Source organism: Rutilus rutilus (assembly GCF_951802725.1).
Source record: "Rutilus rutilus genome assembly, chromosome: 5".
In the NCBI taxonomy this organism is placed as follows: Eukaryota; Metazoa; Chordata; class Actinopteri; order Cypriniformes; family Leuciscidae; genus Rutilus; species Rutilus rutilus.
In genome coordinates, this window is record NC_140213.1 from 39717540 (window position 1) to 39729694 (window position 12155).

Genomic DNA, 12155 nt, shown 5'->3' on the forward strand with positions numbered 1-12155 from the left:
TCTGCATTTCCTTCAGCCTGAGGCTTATTATTTCACCTTTGGTGTGATAGGGTCTTTACATTTGCCCAAAAATATAACTTTTCTGTTATAAAAAGTAATGCAATATTGTAATGCATTACTTTTCAAAGTAACTTTCCCCAACACTGCTTTTAAGTATACTTTAAGTGTAACATGTAACCCCTCCATCCGGGTACTACTCGCCCCGCTCTGTGCAGGCCTCGAACCTGGGTTTCCAGCGTGAGAGTCAGGCGCTCTAACAAGGAGGCTAAAGACGCATTTTCGCATCTGTTGCTAGAGCGCCTATTGAGATCAGAGGAGTGAGGTTTACTCGCACAGCGACTACTAGCTGGCCTCCGTTACAAACAGTAGGAAACTTTGAGCACACAACCACATTTCTCATTTGTACTGCATCTGTACTACAAGTGAACTTATAAATATAGTGGTATACTATTTTAATACTTGTAGCACATTTTTTTGTTTATGAAAGTACACTTTGAAGTATACTCTCAGTAAAGTTCTAGTTTAGGAGTTTTATACTGATACTTATATCATATAGTTTGCTATTTATATGTTATTTTTGCTCTTTAAGTATACTACTATGTTCCTATTTAGTATAAAATATTTATACTTGAAATACGTAAGTTTATAACACAGGATGTAAAACTATGTAAAAAAAAAAGTATTTAATAGGCTACTCAATCAGAAGGTTAAACACAACCACAAGCCAAGTACACTTAGAATACTTAATTATACTTTTAAGTATATCTCGATCAAAATATTGAGTACACGTATAGGCCAAATATACTTTCTGTCAGTATAAGTCAAGTACACTTAAGTTCAATTTTAAGGATACTTTTGAGAATAACATAAAAAGTAGACTGAAAGTAGACTTTCTTATTTTTAGTTTAAAAGTAGTATACTAATAGTAAGAATATTACTAATAGCACACTTGAAAAAACATATTTTTCGTTAGGGTATCAGTACTTTTTGAACATGTCCATCACATTTAACAATACCCTGATAACCATGATCATTTTGGTCACTATAATAGTGATTTAAAATTATTCTCTAGTCCTACTCCTCCATTCCAAAAAACAAAACAAAACAACAAGAAGTGATTACAAAAATGACAAAGAAGGAAAAATGTGGCTGCAGCTTTTGAAATAACTCTTAATTTTCTTGTTTTTTTGAGATGGTCCTCACTGCAGAACACGAAATCCAGGGGGAGGAGTTGGATCCAGATCCAACTCCTCCCACCTTACATATACCTAAACCTACCCATCTCCACCCCCTGATCCCTAAACCCACCCCTAAACCTACCAATCTCCACCCCTTATATCTGGATCCAACTCCGCCCCCTGGATCCCGTGTACTGCAGTGAGGTGCTACTGTGTTTTTTCAAAGCTACATTCTTAAAAACAAAAGGAGGTTTTCATAATGATGCCATTTATATAAGAACCATATTATGTTACCTTAAGAATCTTGTAGCAAACAATTCTTAAAAGAATTTTTTTTTCTTAGTGTGAAGAATATTGTAATAATCTGAAGAATTATTTTCCAATAGGCTATGAACATTCAATGAACTATGGCTATGAACAAAAATTCATAGTAGATATTAAAGGGCCTTCGTGGAGTATACATAGCCTATACACTGTTTATTATTTAGTCAAATACTTCATTTTAAATTATTTTTTTATTCTAGTTGTCTTTATTTTGTTATTCTACATGACTGTCTTTTTTTGAGTGGGCTTGTAATGAATCTGCTGTGGACATGGCCATACTTTACAGGTAAATCAATTTGTTTATTTTCCTTTCTAAATGTTTAATTGGTTATTATACTTTTTTATAAAACATGTTTGAAGAGTGTCTTTTTATATTTTACTCACCTACTAAATATAATTTGAGGTATGCATGGGTTTGTCTATGTCCAGTATTCATTTATTGCTATCAAGTTTTCTTAGTTAAAACTACTGTATAACCTTCTATAGAGGCAGAGCGCACTCTAGTGGCTTCATCTTGTTGCACGTCCTGAGTTATTAGACACATTCCTGGGTCAACATATTTTGTTGTTCCTGGAACAACACTCCTGTCCAACAATGTAATCCTAACCATATCCCTACCCCTAAACATAAACCTAGCCATAAGTTATCCCTAAAACGAGATGGAAATGATAGGTGAATAACACGGATGTAGAAGCACCTAACCCTGGTTGTAAGCCTAACTTGACATAAACTGTAAACTTGTCATTAAAATCTGATTCGTTGATTGGAATGTTGTTCCAGGATCAACAAAGATGTTGATTTAGGAACAGCGTGTTTGTGTTCAACGTCTCTATTTTTATTGTATTATGTCATCATTTATTGTCATTATGAGTGCGGAATTCTTTTCTATGTCTTGATTTCATCATGTTTAATCATGAAAGACAAGATTAACAAAGACTCTCCATTATCAAGATAACAAAACCAGCATTGATCTTATTAATAGCCTAGTTAATAGTCCTTATAACAAATCTTAATAAATCATGATTGACAACACAGAAATGCAGGGTAGTGTTTTTTTTTTGTGTGTGACTTGGATTTATGGTTGCTCCACAACTTTCAGGTTAGCTGCATATGAACTTGACTTATGTTCAAATGCTGGGGTCTGCAAGGAATGTGTGTATTAAGTCATCTCACCACAACCATGGTGGCTTCTACTGTGAACGTGAAGGATAAGATAAGCTTTTTTGTTGGTCACTAGATGGAAGCAGTGAGTTTTTGAGGAGGCCACAGTGTCAGCATATGTGCTGCTAGCACCATTCTCACTTTTTTGGTAATTATAACATGAATGACAGCTATAATTGTATGACTTTTTGCATTTCAGTAACTACCACTGAGCATTTTACGTGGAGATTCTAGTCACGATCCCATTTAAAGTAGACAAGTAGAATAGAATAGGATTTTTGATCCCTGTGTGAGGGAAAAGGGCAATAAAACAATACAAAATAATCAAAAATATTAAGTGTTCAGATTATACAATAGACAAGGCAAAATAATAAAACCTAAATAAAACTAAAAAAATATATTTGTAAGAAAAATATTTATGATCTTAATCTAAGAAATTACAAAAGGGCAGAAATAATAATAATAATAATAATAACACTAATAATATAAAATGTTGTATTATTATTTAATATTATTATTAATAATAATAATAATAATATACATTAAATAATAATATTATTCATGTAATAATAATACTTACATATAATAATTAGTCATATTCATAATAATAATATGACTATGCCTATATTATCATATATTTTATAATACTAACAATTTAATAATAATATAGAATTTTATTTGTAATATATTTTATAAAAACATTATATTATAAAATATTATAAAATATATATTAGGCCTATATATATATATATATATACACACATTTTATGAGTAAAATAATAACAATGGTAACAAATTGTTATAATAATAGTAAGAATTATTATTTATAATTAGGATAGTATTATAATATATTATTAACAATATTTTATAATTAATTCATCATCATTATTATGAATATATAATCGTTTATTGAAGTAATACACAATTATAATAATTATGCCTACTGTTGTTATTAAAATGAGTAGTTTTAATACTTTATTATATTTTGAATAGCCCATTTAAAATTTTCCGTACATGCTCATAATAACTAAGAAAACAGTTTTGCATGCAAACGACACGAGGCATACATTTCATGCCTTGCATTCATGGAAGTGTGATGTTCGGGGGATCGAGTTGCTTGAGAGCGCGGGCGCAGTGAGGAGCGTGCGGCATGGCATCATACGCAAGGGGCGTGACGGAGGCGTGTCATAACATTACAGCGCCACTGTTTCATGTGTCGATCGAGCCCCGTTGAGAACTGCGCTCTCTCTGTGCTTCACCGGAGTAGACATAAACAAATCATTAAAAGCTACAGGTTTAGTTCCCTCCAGCAGCGTATGCGCTGTCAGGGCTGTACCGGCAGAGTTTGTTTTGGTTAACGAAGAGGATAGATCGCGAATCTGGGAAGACGTCGAAAAGTAACTAAGGCTCACTCGGCCACAGGTAGCTCTTTCGGCTCTGAATATCAAAGTACAGGTCATGCGGGTGTCTCCGGCCGGGCAGAGAGCTGTGATCCAGTGCTGCTGTTACTGCTAGTCTCCCCGGTGGACTGATCGCTTTTGCCGCAAGCTGAGCAGGAACGACGGAATAAGGATGTCTCGAAGAAAGCAGAGCAAACCCCGGCAGATCAAACGTAAGCGTTTAAAGTTTCACTAGTACCAGTGCTGTTGTTGCGAATGGTGGTTCATTGTAAAAAGTGTGTGGCATTATTCATATGACGGGATATCAATGGTTTTTTTTGAGCGCAGCTCAACAATTTCGTGGAAACTGACAAGATATTTCCAATAACACGAGACGAATGGTAGGCTACACTTCAGATGTGTGACCGGTCTGTTCAAATAATCCTTGTGTTGTTATGGTTTCAAGACAGCAGAAAATTTGAAATGGCAACATTTAGTTACAATTGCCATAGTAACCCCAATAGCTTTTAAGACGCGCAGCTGTTTTCGTAAAAGCGCACGGCACGTGAACGGCGCTGAACAAACTCGCGCTTCATTTTTCAAACCCAGTCGACATAATTGTGTTTAAATCCGTTTTATTTTACTTTTTCATTTGCAAAAGTGCTTTCGTCTGCTCCAACCGAAGTGTAACCGTGGCTTCCTGTTTAATACTGTTGTGGAAACGTCACTGTTCTCTGAAAAAGACGATATGAGTTCAGATAAACAGTGATCCGATCCCAGTCGAGATAAGGATTAAAATTGGATCTTTTATTTGTTTTCTGTCTGTGGCTGCAACGACGCTGCTGTTGCATTTTCCTTCGGCTTTTCAGTTCTCTTTCCAGAGATGAGACGTCAGATAGCGCGCCCAGCTGATCTCTCCACATGATAGTGGACTACAATTGGATCTTTTTTTTTTCATCTATCCATTTTAACTCTAATGTTCAGGCACACATTAATTGGACTTAAAATGGAATTTTTATGATTGAATGCAAGATATTATATTATTTGCACTTCCTCATGTTGATCCAAACCTGTGACTGACTTTTTTTTTTTTTTGTGGAAAACAAAATGATACATTTTGAAGAATATCTTGGTTGCTCTTTTCCATACAATGACAATGAATGGTGGCTGAAGATGTAAAACCTCTAGAACGACACAAAATAATCATGAAAGCAATTTATGTGACTCAAGCTGAATATTCAATATGAACTGTTGGCACTTTACTGAGAAAAGTAGCAATGTTTGAGTATCTATGAAATCGTTGATACACGTCATTAAACCAGTCAGAATGATTTGTTCATGAATCAACCTGACTATAGCTGGCTCATTGATCCGTTTAACAGCTCACTGGACGGGAATATTAATTGGGAATAACTGTTTCTCACACAAAGCAATAATTAGGGCCTCAGACTTAAGACTTGGACTATAGTGTGCTAGTCTTTTATTATATTTTTTGAGGCTTGACATCTTCAGTCACCATTCATTGTGATTAAAAAAGAGCATTTTTTTGACATCCACTGGTGAAGGAAAGTCATAAAGGTTTGGAACAACATGAGGGTCATCGAAGTTTTTGGTCAAAGTAACCTTTAACATTTTGCGGTCAATAAAATCATAAGGTAAAAATCAAATTCATTGACCCCTGCCTCTCCCTCTCTTTCTCTGAAAAGAACCAACAGTGCTGAAAAGTCGTTTTGCTCTGGTGCCAGGCGCTGTTTCAGTTCTTCATCCAGAAGAGATGCTTTCAGGCGATAAGCACAGTAGCAATATCTTGGAGGTTGAGTTTGAAAGGGCTGCTCAAAAAAAATAAATATTAATGCGATTCAAAGGCAGAAAGCGACTCTTGAATAGGAAAGAAAAAATGGTCTGATAAGGCAACATTAGCATATACCACTGAGTGTAAACGGGGCGGTATCAAGGTTTTGTTTAAGTGACTGGAGAGTTATACGAGCACGTTGGCCAGTGACAATGCCAGTGACCCGCTGACCCATGAAGTCGCTCTCTTAATTGAGATGTCTTATCTGATATAAAGCTATCTCTGGTTGGTTTCCGGAGAACTCATATTCCTACCTAGAGGCAGCTGCGAATGGTGGAACCAGCTTTACTACTTCAAGCCAGTCGTAGCTGATGTTTTGAACAATTCGGAATAAACATTCCTTATCTAGATTTCATATCTGGTGGCTTTTAAAGTACGGATCGCCAACTCCACGAGCCCCCCATTGACGTCTCATTAGTCCAGTGATGAAGATGGTGGGAAAGCATCTCAGATTTGGCTAGAGATTTCCCTAAAGGTGAGTTCCCCCACCACGAAAAAACTCTGGAACGCATGTGAACATCACGTCGCCCCTCTTATCTTCCCTTTTTTGCATATGTAACCGTCAAGACAATGGCGAATAATGTAATAAATGCGCGATTGCATTGTTTTGTTACACTCTTACTGGAAGGATTACAATCCCTGCCCCTCTAAAAGAAGGTATCCGGTATCATGGAAGTCTGTGTTGAGAGGAAATATTTTTGTGTGTCTTTTGTGCGTCACTCTCCCAATGGTAAAGATCGTGCTGATAGATTATCCATCCCTCCCTGATGGCGAGATTAGCTCGCGGCCTAGCGGGGCCACATCCCAGGGCTTATATTTTGGCAGTTGAGATGAGAGACAAGATAGGTGAGACGGCGATCTCTGTGGAGATAGAGCCAACGTCGAGGGGGGTTGGGGGGAAATTGGGATTATAATTACATTTGGCTGAAGCATTCTCATCTTTGTCATGTTTGTGTTGTTGTTTGGGACTGGCTGGGTGTATCTCTAGATAAGTTTTAAAAAAAAGAGAGAGGAGAAAAGCAGATAAGGGGAGAGTAGGATGGCAGGGCTGATAAGGGCTGGGGGAGAGAGGCAGGAATACAGAAATGGTAGATGGGTGTACGCCGCGTTTTAAAAGCAGCTGCCTCGGTTAGATGGCAGGGGCCGATAAGAGAGCCGTTGAGATGATTGGGAGATAACAGAGGAGATTCTCACAGATAACGGCCGAGTGACATCATTCAAACGGCTCAGAGGTCGGCGTGAATTATTCACGAGCTCCCAGAATTTGGCGTCAGCGGCCGGAGGATGTTTGAGAAGCTGGGGCCAGACAATGCACTTGTTTGAGTTACCACCTCCTGTACCTTGGGCTTGCACTTTTGAAAGTGTGGACAACTGATGGGATCTCTTCCTGTTTTTGTTGAAACGGTTCTCAGAGCTTTCGCCGCTGTCAGGTTCAGCGAGTCTCGGGGGTCATTTGACCCGAGGGCTAGTTTAATGCTCAGGCCAAAAATATTGAAAAGAATGAGAGATCACAGGCTTTCGCTCACATATTTTCACACGTACGCGCACACGCAGTTGCGTCGCGGTGGTTTTGCTTGTGTGTTTTCCTTCTTTGTTCTGCTTTTAGCTCGATGTGAACTTTTGATAAAGCCTGGGGCCTGATCTCCGGTACAGATAGAGATCGCCAAGTGCGATAAGAGTTGTTATCAGCACAGAGCAGGCAGGAGCTGAGGCTTTGCTGCAATAACAAAGCTACACATAAGAGCAGCAGGGCCCCGGACCCTGGCAATCAGTTCCAGCCTTAATGTGATTAATGTTGTTGTATAATTAGATGATAGGTGTGAATGCATTCCCCCCCCTTTAGTTACTCCCCACCTTCTCTCGGTTCCCACACTTGTGTTTTCTCCTAACAACCATTGTAGTTGATTAATTTAATTAAAACTAATTCCGCATATTACTCACTGTAGATCTTGTGTTAGATAGCATTGAGATGCAGGTTGTTTTTTTTGTTCATCGATGTTAATCTGTGTGGGGTTCGTTTTGGTGAAAAACAGTGAAAAAAAAAAAGTATTCAGCGCTAGGCCTTGCAAAAGGAAACAAGAATGTGGCGTCAGCAGTATGGCTGAAATGTTGATTTGCAGTGAGATATTAGATACTGAGTGATAGTGTGTGCAGTGTGAGAAAGTCATAAAGTTTTTATAATGAGTTGCAAAACCAAGGACGACTTTAGTGAATTTGATAATCAGTGTTTCTAGTATCTGATAATATTTAAAGCAAGGTTGTTATTAAAGTCTTCAAAGTCCTGCTTTTAATGATTATTATTTAATAATGCATCTTTCTAACTGTGCTTATTGGTATTAAAATGATGGTAGAATGAAGACTAAGCCAATTATTTATATTTATAATTAATATTATACACACAGTCTGACACTATTTATTTATTTCAAAATGTATTCCTAAATTTTCAGCATCATTAATCCAGTCTTCAGTGTCACATGATCTTTCAGAAATCATTCTAATATGGAAACATTTCTTATTTTTCAGAAATGGGCATAAAGACTTCTGATTAATGATTCTTACAGATTACTCTAATGGCTGTGACATATGTTGTTTTATGTTAGTATATGATGCTGTGTATCTAGGTTGACCACATTCTTGTAAACTGATAGACATAATCTGTTGATGTAAGGATTTTTATGTATCTCTGTGTTGTTTTCTGCAGACAGATCTCACTCAATCACCAACTTGCTGAAACCTCAAATTTTAATCTAAAACCCAAGTCCTTAAATACACTTTTTTCAATATAGAAAATGGTGTATTTATTCAAAATGTATCCTATTATATCTTTCACTGCTCATTTATTAGAGGTTTGTGTAGTATGTTGATTCATACAGCTGGGTGATGTTCTGATTGGTTCAGCCCATGAGCTCTCCTGATTGGATGAGAGAGCTTGCAATATGTGGGCTGAAAGTGATGTCAAAAAGCTGTAACTGTAGATTAGAATTTACTGTTTAGGAAGTGTCTGTTGGTTGCCACAGTGAAAGGAAAAGCTTTTAGGTGTTTTGATGAATTATTGCTCTTTCCTAATGTTTACGCCAGAGGAAGTCGAGTGAGTTATGATAACTGATCCCTCATTGACCCATTAGCACTCCTAAATCCTCACTTCTTTTGTGGTGTAGGCTCATAAAAAAACGTAGAAAAGAAAAGAAATACTAAAGTTTCATCTAAGATGATTGCGTAAAGCAGAAACTTAACGTCCCAGCGAGTATATTTAAACTGTCTTTATCTTTCATACAATCTAATATTTGCAAGTGCAACAGAACAACTATCAAGTCAACCACATTTATATTATGTAAATATATGTAAATGACACTTGATGTCAATTATGTCACCTCAGAGTTCCAGCACTCAGTGCGCCATCTTTCTTATAACAGCACAACTCAGACGGATGCCATAAAAGTTGTGAATCTCCTCCTCAACCCCACCGACCACAGCCCTGCTAAATGTAAAGACAAGCATAAAAAGTCTTAAACACAGCTGCAGTTGCATGTGATTGTGGAGCGGTGGATGAGAATAAAATATTAATGTGTTATTAAGGATCCCGTAGCCTCTGGCCCCAATGCAATTAAAAACAAGATGGGAACAGGGCAGTAATCTTTTAATGCACCGTTATCACATAGCATCTTATGAAGAGGACTTATTTTTATGTGCCGTTTTGATAGGAACGGCCGAGGTGAGATTTGCCATCGCAGGAGGGAGATATATTTTTTTCTCCAGAAGGTTGGTGTAATAGAGTTTTCTGTGCTTTTTGGTTGGAGTTAATGAGTTGCGTCTTAAGGAGAATGGAGATATGATAATTTGTCCGATGTGGAGGAGCCGTATTTGATGTGGATCACGGCTAACAGGGTTGATTAGATTGACTGATTTCCACGCTGAGGTTTGATGTCATGTTCTTTTATTTGATGTGCTTAATTGGCACGGTAGGGGGTGTGGGCCATCAATTTGATGTAGCGCTAAGGACATAAAGTTCAAGAGTGACACTGTATACTGCTCACTCCTTTAGAAGGATCGCTGCAGTGCACATATCTCAAGGGGTGCTTTATGCAAACATTTCATCTGGGTGTATTTGTCTGAACCATAAGGCCGTAGATTACATCTACTGGTCACATCCCAACGGCATTCAGGTGAGTTTCTGTCTCAGAGTGTAAAAAATACACTCTGGGACAGAAACAGTTCTCACTGGCTTACTTGTTATGGCTGCCAAGAGCTGAATTTTTTGCTAAGTGTAATCAAATGCACAAGGCCAGGTTTTTTACTACTTATATAATGTTTGTGCTTCATTTTACACTTATAAACGTAGCACCGCAGACTTCAAAATAAGCTAGACTAGGGGATTAATGAGTTTGATAGTGAGCTGGGATGGGTCACAAAGGTTGAATAGTTCAAAAACTGACCAGAGGTTAACTTGTTTTAGATTTAGCTGATAGTCTTTAAAACGGTTGAATTGTTTAGCCAGTTCAGTTTGGATGTTCAGTTCGCATGTTTTTTAAAGAAGTCTCCTGTGCATTTCTTTCAGGAAAAATACAGTGAAAACAGTAATATTATGAAATCATTACAATTTAAAATAACAATTTTCCATTTTAATATATTTCGAATATGTAACATTTTATGCGTAACTCTTATGTATTTAACTATAAATTAGTGCTATCAAATCGATTAATCACAATTAATCGCATCTAACATAAATATATATATATATATATATATAGGCTACAGTATATACACACACACACACACACACACACACACACACACACACACACACACACACACACACATATATATATATATGTATCATGTATGTGTAAAAAAAAAAGATGTAAAAAAAATCATAAAAATATAATTAGATATATATAATTATATTTTTATAATGGTTTTTTTTTTGTGTTAGCTGCGATTTATCAATTTGACAGCATATAAATATAATTTAATAATATATTTACATATAACAATATAATTTTATAAGTGTGTGTATATATATATAAAATATGAAACGCATCTGATTGGTTTCTGGACCTTTAATCAGTCTAATTATATACAGAATGGTCAATTATTTGATCAAACAACCCATTGAGTGGTCAGTTTTTAAAATATGTAGTTAGCACATCTCTACTATAAACTACCACTGACCTATAGGTACAATGTTACAAAAAAAAAAAAATGCTGCCCTGAGTATCCCTATTGCTCACGGTGCAGAGAGCTCAGGCTTGGGTGTTATATGCCAGGCAGGAGGCTCTTGTGGGAAGGGAACACCGGGCATGTTTCATAAGGAGAGGCGGAAAGAGAGGAGATAAGCACAGAAGGGCAGCTGGGACAAAGGCCCCAGAAAGAGGAGAGGTTAGACCGCCTCCAGGGAGCCACCCCTGAACAGAGGTGGTCTAGACCAGAGTGGCTCCTCTTTCTGCTCTCACACACTCCACTTGGCCTGCTCTAGAAAGAGAAGGGAGACTGCCAGAGATCAGCATCCAACCTCTTTCAGCTTCTGTCTGAGAGGGGTATACATATATGTGTGTGAAGTGTGAATCACATCGTGTTATTAGCCACATAAAATGTTGCAGATGCTCAGACATGTTGCATGTTGCTAATAATTGCCACATGTAGGCTAATCTCATTGCAAATTATTTTAGACACATAGCCGAAACTCCTGTTTAACAGTGTACAATGCGTTTTTGCCTTTTTGATCCTTTTAATTAGCAAATCTAGACTACATCAGTGACATGGAAGACTACATTGAGGTTGTCTTGAGGCGATAGATAGTTTGCCTTTGCCACCTATCTTGTTTCTTCTTCTGTGCTTTTTCTGGTCATTGGTTTCTCACTTCCTCTTTTTTTACTTTTGCCCCTTCATTGACTTATATGACCCCTTTATCAAGTTGCAAACACGTATCTCATTAGATTATTTGTTCCTTTCTGCAAGGCCATATAGGAATATCTCTATTGCAACAGGTGCTAGCATGTTCTTTATATGTTTTATAATACTCAGCATTTCTTACAGCATAACCAGTCAAATAGCCAGGTTCGCATGATGTATTTGTACCGTATTGGTTATTTGCTCTACGATTAATCGTTAAAAGACAGCAATCTTGATTCAAATAACCACGCAATCTTATTCCTAAATGACACCGATTTGCATGTGTCTATCAAACTTTTGACAAAATTCTAACGGAGCATTCAAATCTGTGTTCGCGCTGATGTTTGGGTATTAAACAGCTTCACAAACAGT

At 37.0% G+C, this 12155-nt stretch overlaps 1 protein-coding gene across 1 annotated transcript in view; it reads left to right on the top strand.

Annotated features, from left to right (window-relative positions):
• The first annotated feature begins 3808 nt into the window (after positions 1–3808).
• zfpm1 (zinc finger protein, FOG family member 1) overlaps positions 3809–12155 on the top strand; it is an 80729-nt gene continuing 72382 nt past the window's right edge. The window contains exon 1 of the mRNA XM_084408954.1: positions 3809–4275. Coding sequence (XP_084265080.1) covers positions 4236–4275 — 40 coding nt within the window. The 5' untranslated portion in view covers positions 3809–4235. The remainder of the gene's footprint in view (positions 4276–12155) is intronic.